Source organism: Gouania willdenowi, chromosome 12 (genome assembly GCF_900634775.1).
Source record: "Gouania willdenowi chromosome 12, fGouWil2.1, whole genome shotgun sequence".
NCBI classification, from domain to species: Eukaryota; Metazoa; Chordata; class Actinopteri; order Blenniiformes; family Gobiesocidae; genus Gouania; species Gouania willdenowi.
Genome location: NC_041055.1, coordinates 26,973,920 through 26,989,963, shown reverse-complemented (window position 1 = coordinate 26,989,963; position 16,044 = coordinate 26,973,920). Strand labels below are relative to the sequence as shown.

Sequence of the window (16,044 nt, the reverse complement as noted above, 5' to 3'; positions counted from 1 at the left end):
AAAATACTGCTATTTGTTAACGATTTTTTTCTGTATTATAGAGGAATTGTTTGTGAGAAATTCTAAGATTTGTGAAAAAATTGAGTTCTTTCCACAATTCGCAATGAAAAAAATTATGTTTATCATGTGATAAAGGAAAAATGCAATCATTAAATTGGTGGATTTGAAATATCTATGTACAACTAGGTTATCTGGTCATTTATACAATAACTTCATGTTTTTTTCTGTCGTTTATACTTTCTTCTGTGGGCCAAATTCGATGCTCTAAAGCGGGGTTCTCAACCTTGGGGTTTTAAAGATGTCTTTAAAAAAACAAAGAATTTTTTTTAACAATTGGAGCCCATTTTTGCTTATTTTTACCCTTTTTGCATCTACACAAAACTTGCCATTTTTTAACTTATTTTCATCACCTTTTCTTGCCCTATTTTTGCTTCTTTTAATGGATTTTTGATACATTGCTCAATTTTCTGCCACTTCAAAAATTTGCCTTTTCTGCACATTTTTCCACTTTCAAGACATTTTCAGCACCTAAAAAACCACTTTTCCCACCTAATGTTAACCACATATGTTGACCCATTATTGTTACTTTTAACCTCTTTTCACCATATTCCATGCTTTTTGCCAATTTAACCACATTCATGATTTGTCATGCCCATTATTTACAGTGGTGGTCCCCAGTCCCGGGCGCCATCCTTTAATTTGGGGGTAACAGGGCTGAAAAGGTTAAGAATTACTCCTTTAAAGGGCTGAATTTTGGCCCCCGGGCCTTGAGTTTGACACGTGATTTAGTGGGACTCTAGGTGTGTGTTTTTGTTAGTGATGGGAAAATTAAATCCTGTTGTGTCAAAGGAATAGTAATGTTGCTCAGTAGGGATGTAACGATTAATCGTAAGGCAGTTAAAAATCGATTCATAGGTATCACGGTTGACATCGATTTTCTGAAAATTGAATCGCAGTACTTTTTTTAACCAGCAGAGTAGGCGGCGGGCGGAGTCTGCTAATACTTTCTTTCTGGCCGCCTTCTACTCTTAAATATGTTAATAAATGATTCATTGTCCCTTTAGCACCGAAAGAATATCTGTAATATTACTTGAATATCTGTAAAAGTCACGTTTTTCTATTAGCTCTGTCTGCTAGCATAGCTTCTCTTCTTCACTGCAAGAATTTCTGCATGCCAACCGACCACTGGGTTACCAGCGCCCTCTGCTGGTCCAAACAAATATGGCGTAAATCAGTGTAATCACGTTTTTTTTTTTTTTAAAGTCTAATTGTTAAGGCACAAAATACATTTTCAGTTGCACTTTTAAAAAGAAAAAGAACTATTATGCAGTTTTGCATTGTTTATTATAGAACCAGAATTTAAATTATTAGGCTTCATTTTCATTTGTATTATTCCTTTATTTATTTCATTCAAGATTTATTTTTAGTTAAATTGCATTGTTTTGAATAGTTTATCAAGGGATTCTTTTGACAATGAAATATAAAAGGAAAATAATACAGTATTTTGAGAGAATTGTATCGTGAACCCAGTATCGTGAATGGAATCGTATCGGGAGTTGAGTGAATCGTTACATCCCTATTGCTCAGAGTGAATATCTAAACAGTTTCAACCCTTTTAATGCCCAGGAATACTAGACTAGTTGCAAAGAGAAAAAAAGTAAAATCAACAGACATGAACTAAAGATAATCAGTTATTTTTATAAAGCCGACAGGGACGCTGACCTTAAACTGTGTTTATATTGAATACTTCAGCTGAATCCTGTCTCACCTACAGGAAGTGTCCTGTGAAGCATTACATTAAAGAAGCCAAAAGACTCAAACACCAGGCAGATGCTGAGGTAGATATTCTTCTTTGATTGTTTCAAGGAATCATGGCACCACCCTTATTATGAAGGCTTGAATCACTAAGTGTGAGTTGTGGTTTGTTTTTTTTTCTTTTTGGCTTTGCAGTCTGACAAACTGAGTAAAGCCTACAACTACCTGGATGCTGCCATGTTCTTTGTGGAGAGCGGCATTGCCATGGAAAAGGATCCTCAGATTTCAAAGTCTTCCTATACCATGTTTGCAGAGACTGTGGAGCTCCTCAGGTAAGACCAACTACATTGTAATTCTGATGCTAATGAACTGCGAGTGCTAATGTTAATCGTTGCAGAATCCTTTGCTCATCATTTGTGCTTAGTTTGTGTTTTTTGTCTGAAAACAGTTTCTCATTTTTCATAGGTTTGTACTGAAACTAAAGCACTCAGACGAGTCATTGTCACCACCAGCAGAAAAGGACTTTTTAGCTTTATGGTAAGATGCTAGTGCTGCTTTTTACCCTCTAAATCAGTGATAGGCAACTGGTGGTCTGGGTACCACATTCGCCCCTCGTTCTAACTTAATGTTGCCCCAAAACTAATCCTGAATCAAGATGTTGGAAGGACTATGAAACCCAACACGATACACAAAACAACAAATGTACAAAATACGCTATATAACAAAAATACACAAAGTAACAATTTATATATAACAATTCTATAAATGCTGAAAACAGTTTCTCTTTAAAGACAAAGGCTCTGCTAGTCTTACAAACTATTGATTTCTAGCAGCTCTGTTGGTTTTTGGTTTCCTGGAATGTTGCAATAGATCTAAGCGCAATTATCATAAATCATTTTTAACGAACAAACCATTTAATTGCGCTAATATATGCATAGCACGTAAACACCAGGTCACTAGGTGTCAGTGAAGCACATAAAACCTTGTTAAACTACGACACTCCTCAATGCATTTTAGCTGGAAAATGATTGCACTATATTTTCATAAAACATACTGAGCACTTTTAAAGATGTATGTGGGTACTTTTTTTTTTTTTTAATTAACACAATCAGAATATGTTGTAAGCAAAAGTTAAACTTAAAAGAAAAAATAACAAACAAGTGGTATGTTTATGAAATTTGACAATTCGATAAACATACCACTTGTTTTTAATAATGATACTTGAATTACACTTAGTTAAACTGTATTTCATACCGTTTTGTACTTGCAAAGGTGAAATTTGTCGCAATCTATATTGTATTGTTTAGTATCGGGTTATTTCGTATTGTAACATGTAAATTTTATCGTCAGACTCACGAAAATGTTTACAGCTCGTATGGATTCTGTAGCACTTGCTGCATTTTGTCCTTTTTCAAACTTTAGTAAATTACAGGTTGGTCTCTAAATGTTGATCTTCTGTCAGAATAAGTTGTGGTTATTGGTAGTAATAATTATAATGTATTATGTCTGTGATCAAGAGATCTTTTGCTCGTTCTTGAATCCTGCTTTTTTGCTGCTCCATTGTTAATAGTTTTTGTATTAAAGAAATAATTCCCAAACATGTCATTATTGACGGTAATGATAATGTAGTTTGCCCATGCAAAATTCCACCAAATGAATGTTGAATAAGGGAATCCACTTCTTCATAAACCTGAAAGTTTGAATAAAACGTCTTCTTTATGCGTCTCTTTTAGCCTGAAGTGCCTATCTCTGCTGCAGATGGCCATGTTTAGACACAAATACCCAACTGCTCTCAAGTATTCAAAGGTCCTGACTGAGCATTTTGATGTAAGTAACTGTAGTGGTGGTGTGAGCAGCACCACTACAGTTCCAATGAGGCAAATGGTTTCTTTACTGCACTGGAACCTGTTTAATGTCTTTTTTCTCCTCATGTTATCAGGAAGTACGAAATTCTTCCAACTCCACATCCAGGTCAGTGTTTTTTTTAAGTATGTCTTGTCTATGGTTAGTGCATCACCTGAGTGTCCCCGTCTGTTTATCTCGTAGGGTCTCAGACCTGTCATCACCCAATGTCCCATCTCCTAGCAGCACATCTGTCACTGGTACCAGTTCTGTGGCTCCTCCTCAGACCATGAATCAAGTTTCCCTCACCTACGTCAACATCACCACGTTAGTCCTGAACGCTCATGAAGTCTGGGATCAGATGGAGGAGCTGGAGCACAGAGGCAGTGGTAAGAACGAAGGAAACTCAGTCACAGTGGAAGCATTTCTTCAGCGATGACAGTGGACTTCCTGACGACTCAGCAATTATGAAGTCCTGATAAAGTCTTTGAGATGACCCAGTTATTTTAGGAGAGTTTTACCTGCACGTGGATGTTTTAATTTTAACGTGAGTGTTGATTCTATCAAAGAACAGTTAAAGATGTGTTCAAATTTCCATTGTGATACCTCAGTTGCCTTAGTGGATGGAGCTGCTGTTGTGCAAATAATTTCACTGTATCTTATGACATTTGTTCTCAACCCCATTTGGGGTTACGAGACACTGGGAGCAGGTCACCAGATGCCTTTAAGAAACTAAAAAACAATTTTTTTAATAATTTGAGCCCATGTTTGCTCATTTTTATTTTGCTTATTCAAACTTGCCATATTTCAACCTATTTTCATAATTTTCCTTGCCATATTTTTGCTCCTTTAAATGCATTTTTGCTACATTTCTGCCATTTATGCCACCTCGCCTTTTTTGCACATTTATTTTCACTTTCTGGACAATTTCAGCACTTTTAAACCCTTTCCACCACTTTTCCCACCTAAAATTGCATAAGTTGACCCATTATTGTCACTTTTAACCTCTTTTCATCATAATTCATGCTTATTTTCGCCAATTTAACCACATTCTTGATTTGTTATGCCCATTATTTGCCAGTTTAAACTAATTGTTCCTATTTTTTAAATTACAATACCCCAATCCCCCTCCCTCCATTTCTGCTACTTTTAAGCCAATATTGACACTTTAAACCCCTTATAACCACTTTTTTTGTCTGTTTTTACCCACCGTAATTTGCAACTTTTAACCAATTTCTCCTGTTTTTTAAAATTCTTTTTCACCACCTTTTCCACCATTTGTCGGTCACAGTAAACCCATTTTATTTCTGACTCAAACAAGGATTTACATCTTTATGATGACTATTTACTATAGCACAACTTTTATTGACTTTGGCAGTGATCATACTTTTGTCTTCTCAGGTTTGTTGGCAGAGCTGGATGCTCTAATGGGACCCCTGACCCTCTCGTCCTCCATGAGCTCCATGGTTCGCTACACCAGGCAGGGCGTTCACTGGCTGAGACACGACACTAAGAAGCTGTGACGGTACAACACTGTCCAACACAATCCTGAAGCTGTGATGTTCCCCTAAGTGAGATAGATGTTTTTCTTCTTATATGTTTTCCAGCACTTTAAATCATGGTAATATTCTCAACTTTGACATTATTAAACTACTTTATAAAAGGTTGAAAAATAAAAAATGGTGGCCTTAGCTACATCAGGCATTAGCGAACTGCTGTTTATTGGTTCTATTTTTGCCACAGTGATCATTGAGATTTAATGTGGGATCTGGATGATCTGCAAACCTAAAGCCATTTGAAAACAACATTACTACCATTGTTTGTAGTGGACATTTGTTTTGTTTTTCTTTGTTATCTCATGAGGGTTAGAATGTTGCATTGAAGACGTGACTTTATTGTAAACAGGCCACAGATAAACCAGCCTTGATGTTAAGTGCAGGTTTTTCTGCCTTGAGAAATGCAGTAAAGTTGTTTCCTTCACATCTGTACATTTTCAGCCGTGTGTCGATAGTTACTGGTCTCATTGATTTTAAGGTAAAACCTTTTTTTCCAGCACCTGTAACCTGCTTCATTCAGACTTATACATCTAGGAAGGAAACTTCAGAGGATTTCAGTGTTTATACTGAGTCTTGATGTCGAGCTGCAGCAAACGTGAGTTGACGAGTGTTTTTTGTGAAGGTTTCACTGCTAGAGATTACTGGTATATTTTAACCATTCACCTCTTTGTCACTGTTGGGGATGAAACCTGTATGTTTCCAAGAGTTGGGTTGGTGGTGGCTGAACCATAGCTCACTGTCAGGAGAGTGTTTTTTTTTTTTATACATTTAGTTATGAAATCTGTGTTGTGACAGTGAAACTATATAGTTTCCTAATTTATCACCTGGAGGCTGAAAAAAGAAAAATAATTTTGCATGTTGAAAAAGAAATTATGCGATGAGGCTTTTAGTTGACGTTGGAAAGACGAGAGAGAGAAAAAGGGCTTAACTTAAGTTTACAAAGTGTTTCTCTCTTTAATTATTTAATACCTCTGATCAAAGGTGTGAGTGAGTTATGAACCATCTCCATCTGTTTTCTTCATCTCATCAGTTGTTGTGGAAAAATAAACCTTTTTTCATTTTTGTGAATTTTGTAAAATAAAAACTGTTGCTTTGTATAAATGAAAATAAACACTGTGGAAACCTATTTAGCATTTATTTATTTATTGTATTATCAAATGAAAAATTAGGTATCACACTTAATTAATATCAATAACACTTTCTCTCATTAATTTGCATTACAGTATATACAACACTGAATGTGAAACAACAGAAACTTGTTTTTAAAAAGGCATTTTTTTTACTGATTCAATCAACAAGCTCCAGAAGTCACTTTTAAGTGTCCGATTCCCCAAAGTTTGGATTTTTGAAGTTTGGCTGCAAAAAAAGAAAAACATTTAAATATTAGAACCATCAGTCAATCCATGTCTGACGATCAGGAAGAGCACTCACCACGTCCACCACGTTATTGGATCTGATCGGTAAACTTATGCTGTTCAATTTAAGCCCTCGCACACGGAACACGTAGAAAAACAAACCAAAGATGAGGCAGAGAAACAGGATGGCACCGATGATTGCTCCTGCTATCACTCCTGCAACAAATCAAGCAGATATTAATGAATGGATATTCATTCAGCATGTTGTCTTTAATAAATAGCACATAGTCACACATGGAAGTAATTGATTAAATCCTTGAATTTACAAAGAAACGTGTGTGGGTGACTCACCGCTGTTTCCGTTCGGAGTTCCATCGGTGGGGAAAATAGGGTGTTTGTCATCGCCTGTCACATAGTCTGAAAGAGAGGGTCATAAAATTTGGAAATCCAACTCAGAGGAGGCAAGAATGTCAATATTTATAAATTAAAATGTTCATAGGGGTGTGCATTTCTATTAATCTGACAATATGATTCACTATTTTCATGTCACAATACGATATATCCCGATACAATGTACAGACCCTTTCCAAAAAATTAGAATATCATGAAAAAGTTGTTTAATTTCCATAATCCCATTCAAAAAGTTAAACTTTCTTAGTTTATAGATTCAGGACCCACAACAATTTCAAGTATTTGTTCATATTTACATAATTTGGGCTTCCAGCTTATAAAACCCATGAAAACAGGATTTCAAAAAATTTGAATTTAGTGAAGAAATCAGTGTGAACGCACCTTCAAAAAAAAACAATTTACTTTTCAATTTTTGCAGAAAAAAAGAGCAGAAGAAGGACTGGACTGTTGGCTAGTGGTCCAAGGTCCTCTTTTCTAATGGAAGTAAAGTGTCTTTCATTCGGGAATTAAGGTCCAAGGGTTTGGTGGAAGACTGGTGAGGAACAGAACAGAACATTGCACCCCAAATCATGACTGACTGTGGATATTTCACACTCCCTCAAGCAGCTTGGGTTCTGTTCCTCACACTTAACTTTCATCAGAAAAAGGACCTTGGACCACTGGCCAACAGTCTAGTCCTTCTTCTCCTCTTTTTTTCTGCAAAAACTGAGAAGTTAATTGTGATTTCTTCACAGTATTATAATTTTTTGAAATCCTGTTTCCGTGGGTTTTATAAGCTGGAAGCCCAAATTATGTAAAAATAAACAAATACTTGAAATCGTTGTGGGCCCTGAATCTATAAACTATGAAAGTTTATCTTTTTGAATGGAATTATGGAAATTAAACAACTTTTCCATGATTCTAATTTTTTGGAAAGGGTCTGTATATAATTATTGAACCTTTTCAAATACAAAATGGTATGAAATACAATTTATTTCATTTTTTTTTTTTAAACTTACGACAACAATTAAATGGAAACTAACTGCAATTCAAGTAATGATAACAAAAACAAGTGGTATGTTTATCAAACTGTCAAATTACATTTTTCTTAAATTTTAACTTTGAACATTTTATGGATCGATGCGATAGAACTATTGTGATATATCGGCGAATAATTTTTTTTTTTACACTTGATGAACCCGGCGCTAAATGTATTTTGGAGGTGCTTACACTGGCGGTGTTTGCAGACAAACCCTCTCTTCTGGAGGCAGTTGTTGTCGTTCCAGTGGCCGTCGTGGTACATCTCCACACAGTTCTCCTCGGCCACGTCCCCGGGGTGAAAAGCTTCGTTAGGCTCACCTTGAGCCCAGTTCACGAAGCCGACGGCGGTCAGATCAGTCCAGCCCCAGCCGACTGTAACAGAAAACACAGCATGGAGGTCTACTGCATCTACCTCAGGGGTCTCAAACTCATTTTAGTTCAGGGGTCAAATACGGACCAGCTTTAACTCAAGTGGGTTGCAGATTTTAGGTGACGGAAAAAAAAGAGCAAATTTAACATCCTTGTGCCCTAGTTTTTAATATCAGTCCCTGCATGATTTTCACTTCAAAAATTATTGATTTCATACCCAATTTTTGTGTAAATTAAAAGAATTTTGTGGAATTGTTTGAAAAACAACAAAGTTTGTGGAATAATGTAACTCCTTTTTACAATTTGCAATTAAAAATGACTGCATTCATGCCGATAAAAATATTGTCGAGTATCATGTTTGTGAATCTAAGATATCTACAACTGGATTATTTGGTTATTTACACAATAATTCATGTTTTCTGTCATTTTTACTGTCTCCTGTACGCCAACTTTGATGCTCTAAAGCAGTGTTTCTCAAATGGGGGTATGCAATGGCACTACAGGGGGTACTTGGAAGTGAGAGAGTGGAACATTTATATATAGTGTCAGTTTTGGTCCCACCCCAGTCGTGAAATGACCAGAAATGGTAACTATAGAAATCAATCTATTCAGGAGCCACTAAATCAGTGTTTTTCAACCTTTGGGTCAGGACCCCATGTGGGGTCGCCTGAAATGTCTAAAATTGTTTTAGATTTTTTTCTTTAAATTTTTCAAACCGTATTTCTATACTTGCACTTTATCCAGTTCAACTAAAATGCAGTAAAAAAAAAAAAAGAAGAAGAAAAGAAATCTGAGCTCAAACATGATCAAAAACTAATTCTATAAAAAAAAAATGTCTTGAGGCTCGCCAGAAATTTTTGATATAAAAATGGGGTCACGATCCACTGCACTAAATACTGTTTCATTCCACTTATTTACAAAATTATATTCTTTAAAATGTTTATCACTCATTCATTCCATCTTTATGCTCTATAGGTGTTCATAGTATTCTGAGCAAAATGTTGTAGTTGGACAAAGTGGGTACAGTACTTGGATTCAGAAAAAAGAGAAAAAGGGTCGTTGGGCCAAAAAAGTTTGAGGAACCACTGCTCTAAAGGGCCGGATTTGGCCCCCGGGCCTTCAGTTTGACACTCGTGATCGACATCCACAAGTTCCCATTCAGCTGAACTCACAGTTCCTGTCCCGGGTGAGGCCGATCCAGACGTTGTGATTCTTGGTGTAGTTCAGGTTCCTGATGAACTCCACCTCTGCCCTGCTGTGCAGCGAGGCCAGGTCTGTCCTGAACTCCTGGCAGTAGTGACGCGCATCAGGCCAGGAGAACCCCTGCTCCCCGTTGTACACGTTGTAGCAGTAACGACCGTATGGGACGAACGAATGCAGACACATTCCATCACCGGGGGCTGGAGTAGGCGGGGGTTTGTCTGAGGCACAGCAGAAAAGAGACAGATACTCACCCCCACCTTCTCACACAGCAGTAGAGACGAGAGGCTGCATTAGGACTCATGGCACCATACCGTATGTGATTTTGCAGATGTAGGGTTTAGCCAGGTCACACTTGGTGTCGTTCCAGGTGCCGTGGAAAGGAAATGCTCCGTGCAGACTGACGCAGCCCTCGTCTTTATTGTTACTTGGCTCTCCTGGTCCCCACTGGGTGAAGAACATGGGCCAACCATCGGACCACTTGTAGGAGTTGTCGTCCTGCAGAGCAAAGGTAGAGCTGTTTATAGTGGAAGTCGCTTTATTTACCTGAAAATTCATTCTACTACAAAATGAGTAACTATAAAGTAACAAACTATCAAAAAGTCATTTTGATCAAAAAAAAAAGCTTAAGGTACAAATACCATGCTGTTTTTAGTTTTGTACTTTTTATTTTTAGAAATCCATAAAAATGTGTTTGTTTGGTGTAAGATCTAAATCTAATTTTATATACACCTACAATGTTAAAAATGATGGGTGCCCCGATTCAATATTGATATCGGATATTGGTCCTATATCGGCAAAAAAACAAGTGTGTATCGGCGTACATCTAAAATCTCGAATAGAATATACATCGTTTTTATAGGATTTATTGTGGTTATTTTTCAGGGCCTTCCTTTTGTATTTATTTTATTCAATCATTACCTATTTTGTCATTTTATTCAATTATATATTGTACAATATTCATAATTTTAAGGTTCAAATTTATGTAACACATTGGTTCATAATAAATCTATCATACCAACCATCATTTGCCATCTCCACAAAATAGTATTTAAAATATGTATGATTTGTGCTGTTATCGCCTCGGCCAACACACACAAAGGTACAATATTGGAATCGTATTGGAAGTGAAAAAGTTGTATTGAGACAACCTTAGTAAAAATCTCCAGTTACTTTACTTTTTACATCTTGACCCAGACTTCACATTATCCTGTCCCCACCTCCATTTATTCTTTTAGAGCATTTTTGTAGAAGAAAATGTTAATAAAATTCATCAGTTACATTTTTTCTCCTGATGATATTCACATTTATTCTTGATCTATTTTTAAAGTTGGGTTATGATTACAACAGGGTTAGAGCTGATCTTCTCAGACCTTCCTCCTTAATCCGATCCAGGCGTCGCTCCTTTCCTGCAGCACGACGGAGACGAAAGCCTGTTCGTAGCTGGTATCTATGCTAACCAGGTTGCCTTTGTTCTGCTGACAGGAAGCTGACGCTGCGTCCCAGGTGGCTGCTTCCTCCACCACCTTGTAGCAGTTCTGGTACCAGGAGACGTAGTCGGATGGGCACGGGCTCTTGGTTGGCGGAGGAGGGTTGATGCTGCTCGCTGGTGTTGGCGAAGGTGAGGAGACATGAATGTCTGAGGATGGTGAAACATTTTGAAAGTAAAAGTTTTCTTATTTTACTCACATTTCTTCATGGAGCAAACAAAGCTGTGGTTTTTATGGCAGGCATCGTCGTTCCACTTTCCGCTCACCAGCATGTTGTGGGTGATGGTGACGCAGTGTTCCTGTGGAGCAGAAAACAAAATGTTTTGTTTTCTTAGGGCTGTCACTTTAACACGTTATTTGCGATTGGTTAATTAAGTACAGAAAAAAAATACAGCGCAAAAAAAATTAATGCCGTTAATCACTTTTTCTGCAATCCAAACAGTGCAGAACCTTTCCAGAGTTCCCAGTATACCCATAATACTGATACACAGACTATATTACAAGACGGGAGACAGCTGTGCTTTTGTTGGCGATAATTTTAGTTTAAATAAAAACACCAGATGGAAAACAACTTTTTAAAATCTCCTGACAGCACTACTTTTTCTATTGTCTTCCATCAACCCAGCCTGACTCTTCCTCACCGATCCTCCAGCATTGTTGGGCTCCTTGTCGTTCCAGTTGGTGAACAACACTGGGCTGACGCCGTCGCTCCAGGCGTACTGGTTCTCCACCAGCAGGTCTGACAAACCGATCCACGTGGGGAGCCTTAGGTCTCTCAGGTAACTGGTCACAAAGTCTGAGGAGGAGCAAACGCAGACACTGTAAACTGGAAACACTGGGAAAACACTGGTAATAGGATGAGCTCACTGTTCTCATGCTGGTTATCAATTATGGCCAGAGTTCCTCCCTGTTCTTTGCACCAATCCCGTGCGAAGATCCAGCTGCCTTTGATGTCATTTTCTTTTCCTTTGAAGATGAAGCATTTATCCTTAAAAAGCAGCCAACCTGCAGGAAACAAAAGAAACATGGGTTGTTGAAGCATTAAGATAGTATTTCTATTATTTATTATCATTTAACAATAATTGTATGATATTTAATGACTATACATTAAAATATTATCAGTTAAAATATATTATTTATATGCCAATGCCCATTTAAAAGAGTGAACAAATATAAAAATGATTTATCTATGTGAAAATTGTATCAAAAAGCCATTTTGAGCAAAGAAGCTAAAGATGTAAATACCATTTTGTTTTTATTTTTGTTCACTTTTGGTGCTTCATATTTTAGAAACCCATAAAAATGTATTTGATGTACATCTATATATTATATGCACATTTTTTTAACTACAGTGAATATTGGATTGTATTTGAAATCTCCAATATAATATATTGTTTTTATTGGATTTATTGGGGTTACTTTTCAGGGTTTTCTCGTTTATTTTTTATACATTTTATCTAATTATAGAATATTCTCATTTTTAAGGTTAAAAGTAAAATATGTGTAACCCATTGGTTCATAATAATAAATCATTTTTATCATACCCACAAAATAAGTCATATTTTAACGCCGCTGCAGTTAAATCACAGCAGAGACCACGGGAAACACAATAAATTATCTATTTTTTGTGACTTACAGAATTAACCATATACGTATTTTAAAAATGGCTATCATATTCAGAGATAATTCACCCAGCTCCACTATGTTTTTTAAGGAGAGAAATTGGAGAAAATACTGGTTTGTTTTAAAGTCCATTTTACCTTCTGGACAGTTTCCTTCCCATGGCTGGGTGGGTGGGGGAGGGGTGTGGATGTCTCCAGGATATTTTTTGCAAACGTAACCTGCTCCGGCCCGACCGCAGTTGACATCGTTCCATCCACCTTAATGCAATCATCACACACACGCGCACACACACACACACACACACACAACGTTGGTCTGTGTGGAAACGGGAATTCCTGAAGCTACTTATTTAAAGCCAAAGCTGCGTTACCTTGGTGTCGGTTCATCTGCACGCATTGCTCCTCCCCGTTGGCGTTATTGGGCTCACCTGGAGCCCAGTGTGTGTATGAAACAGGAGAATGGTCCACCCACCTGAGCACACGCCACAGAAAATAGATCTTTACCCTTTCTCCAAGACATTAACACCAGGGTTGGGGTCACTTACATTTTTAAATATTCATTTTATGTACGTCTTCAAATATCCATGTTACAACTCAATTTTCAATTACGTTGACTGGCATTTTTTTTTTTAAATTACAATTATTTTTCCACTGAAAGTCAATTACAATTAATCACAAATACAGTACTAAGTCTTTAATAAATAAACCTATAAAACGTAACCTTCCTCTTGTGTTAGCTTTCTGTTAGCATCTCTTATGATAAAGGGTTAAAATCAGCAGTAGAATACACTAAAAAATATTATTTCATCCAAATTGTTTTTCATGTCTTGGTTACCTTGTTAAGCTTCCCAAATTAATCAATGAAAATATTGGTATTAATATTTTTAGTGTGAGCGTCTGAGCCTTTTTTCTGTCGATATTCCCCCGAGATTTTTTCAAATAGTAAAATAATTCTAAGAGAACTGACAGATAAACTAGATATGAAACATTTTAATTGTTAAATATGTGTGTGAGCCAAAGAACTGTAACACGGTTCCACAGGTTTGCATTTAATTAAATCATGAATGACAGTTGGTTAATAGAATAGAATGTCGTTCATGCCAATCACAAAGTCAATTATCTGAAACCAATTGCAATTGAAGTTTTTTTTAATTACAATTATAATTTCGTCATCATTGTAATGATCAATTATGCAACTGACAATTATAATTGACCCCAACCCTGCGTTGAACGTTCTGCAGACATACATGTACTGTCCGTTAGCGATGCCCCGCATCATCATCCCGATCCAGGCAGCAGACACCTCCCCCGTCCCGACCTAGGAGAGCACAGAACAGGATTAGAACGTGTTCCATTACAAGCTTTAATATGTTTTAATGAGAAACCAAGCCGTCACCATGCTGTTAAAGTAAGCCTGCTCGTCTTTGCTCAGGATGAAACGAGCCGCGCCTTATCTTTGTAGCACCGCAGCATCGCCGTGTGGAAGTCCACGATGTGTCGGTGTCGTTTGTAGTAGTAGCAGATGCCGTCGTTCTTCCTCCAGCCTAGGTTTTGTGCCGCAGTCGGGAGCTACGAGCAGAGGAGAAGCCAACAAACACAGTTCCAATTACCAATTTGTGACGAGAACTTAAAATTTCAGAACTACTGACGACAAAAATTCAACGACAATTTTGTTTATTATCGACTGACGAGGAAAACGTGACGAAAAAGATGACGCTGTAATCTGGATTACGATCACCCTAAATGCTTTGACTCTTTTCCCTTTTTAAACAATTAAATATATCTTAACCTAAATTTTAATTATCAGGGAGCTTCATTCTTGCATATTGTTATTCATTTGTTCGAGTTCACTACTAATTCCAGCAAGTTCATTTTGTCTTTTTTTTCACAATATGTCATATTTCAGGAAATTTACTTTGATCTCCTGACATGTTTTGACAGTCAACTGTCAGTCTTATTCAGAGGCGTCTGCTGATCACTTTGATGTTTCCTTGACACCCAACACAGCATAACGTGGATGGCTGTTCATCATAGGAATGGGATCCACACAAGGTTCCTGCTGCTTAACAGAAGGTTTTCCTTGCCGCCATGATGAATTCATGGGTGTGGGATACATATGTGTGTGTATATACGTATATATGCATATGTGTGTATCCATAAAATGAAGAGTCCGTCCTTAAGACTGCTCTACTGTAAAGTGTCTTGAGATACCATTGGTTATGATTTGGCGCTATACAAATAAAAGATTGATTGATTGACGTCTGCGTAATACTGTAATTCCAGCAACTTAAGTTGGTCTTATTTTTGAATAATTTGTTAAGGTTTCATTTATTCTGACACATTTTTCAGGAAATTTCTTTCAGGAATTTGAATGATTTATTTTCAGAAAATGTCCTGAAAAAAATTGTCTGAATAAATGAAACCTTAACATATTTAAAAGGGAGACAAAATAAACTTGCTGGAATTATTACACGGAAGTCAAAGCGATCAGCAGATGCCTCTGAAGAAGACTTTTTGTCTGAATAAATGAAACATTAACGTATAGAGTTTTCACTACCATGACAAACATTATTTTGTAAAAATGTATTACAAAATAACGAAACTGTCAAATTACTTAAGAAGAAAAAAAAATGAGACTAAAATGAAAACCTGTTTCCACAGACTAAACATTTAATAAAACTAAAAGACTAAATGCAGTTTTTGGTGAGTGATTAAGACTAAAATTAAATTAAAAAAATTCTCGCCAAAATTAACAAAGATTTCAGGTTTGTATTTTTTCCACAACAAACTTTCATATTGGGGGTTAAAAAAAAAGACTAATTCCCAGTGAGTGCCTTTGTACCTGGGATGGGAGGTGGGGGCACTGGAGGCAGGACGGGGTTTTGTCCCTTTTGAATCATGCAGATCCAGTCCTGATGAGCGTCACAGTTGAGTCCGTTCCACCACGAGGTACGTCCCATTGGGTGGAGCTCACCATCTCTACGCAGTTCTCACGGCCCTCATGGTTGTTTGGCTCTCCATGCCCCCAGTTAGTGTGGGACAGAGGGGAGCCGTCAACTCCAGGAGTAGCCTGGGAAACCACGGGGGGGGCGGGTGAAGTTTAGTGCCCACCCTGAGTTCAGTCAGTAAAACCACAGACACACACTTGACCAGTTCCTACCTCCCTCTATGGTGTGTGCTGGAGGCCGATCCACTTGCTGCTGCCTTTGCTGTAAACAGACAGGAACTCTTCCTCCTCCTGGGAGTGGAATGCGGACACCAGATCAGCTCGTCTGGACCAAACAGTCCTTCTGTGCAGCCCCCCCGCTCTATTTCATGGACCACTTCACGTTGTGAAAGAGCTGCAGGGACACAAACATAGATCCAAGAATGGAAAAGCTTTGGCATTTGGATGTGATTCTACAAGGCTCTTACTTCTGATTTA

At 37.4% G+C, this 16,044-nt stretch overlaps 2 protein-coding genes across 4 annotated transcripts in view; one reads left to right on the top strand and one right to left on the bottom strand.

The window, feature by feature from the left end:
• The window catches only part of aff1 (AF4/FMR2 family, member 1), a 20,850-nt gene extending 14,571 nt beyond the window's left edge, over positions 1 to 6,279 (top strand). Inside the window, exons 13-20 of one of the 3 annotated variants that reach the window (XM_028463002.1) lie at positions 1,775 to 1,838; positions 1,951 to 2,087; positions 2,221 to 2,292; positions 3,489 to 3,582; positions 3,695 to 3,726; positions 3,802 to 3,986; positions 4,999 to 5,122; positions 5,651 to 6,279. In XM_028463002.1, coding sequence (XP_028318803.1) covers positions 1,775 to 1,838; positions 1,951 to 2,087; positions 2,221 to 2,292; positions 3,489 to 3,582; positions 3,695 to 3,726; positions 3,802 to 3,986; positions 4,999 to 5,120 — 706 coding nt within the window. In that variant the 3' untranslated portion in view covers positions 5,121 to 5,122; positions 5,651 to 6,279. Of the gene's footprint in view, positions 1 to 1,774; positions 1,839 to 1,950; positions 2,088 to 2,220; positions 2,293 to 3,488; positions 3,583 to 3,694; positions 3,727 to 3,801; positions 3,987 to 4,998 lie in introns of all 3 variants that reach the window. The other 2 variants (XM_028463001.1, XM_028463003.1) reach the window with 2 other exon arrangements.
• On the bottom strand, positions 6,273 to 16,044 carry LOC114473408 (macrophage mannose receptor 1). Its single transcript, XM_028463004.1, has 16 exons — positions 15,781 to 16,044; positions 15,463 to 15,690; positions 14,017 to 14,189; positions 13,868 to 13,938; positions 12,992 to 13,092; positions 12,759 to 12,878; positions 11,866 to 12,003; positions 11,640 to 11,794; positions 11,198 to 11,297; positions 10,882 to 11,114; positions 9,823 to 10,006; positions 9,481 to 9,729; positions 8,129 to 8,311; positions 6,860 to 6,925; positions 6,585 to 6,724; positions 6,273 to 6,509 (listed from the first exon to the last, which is right to left on the bottom strand). Exons 3-16 carry the CDS (start codon positions 14,017 to 14,019, stop codon positions 6,468 to 6,470), a joined length of 1,785 nt encoding a protein of 594 aa, XP_028318805.1. The 5' UTR covers positions 14,020 to 14,189; positions 15,463 to 15,690; positions 15,781 to 16,044; the 3' UTR covers positions 6,273 to 6,467.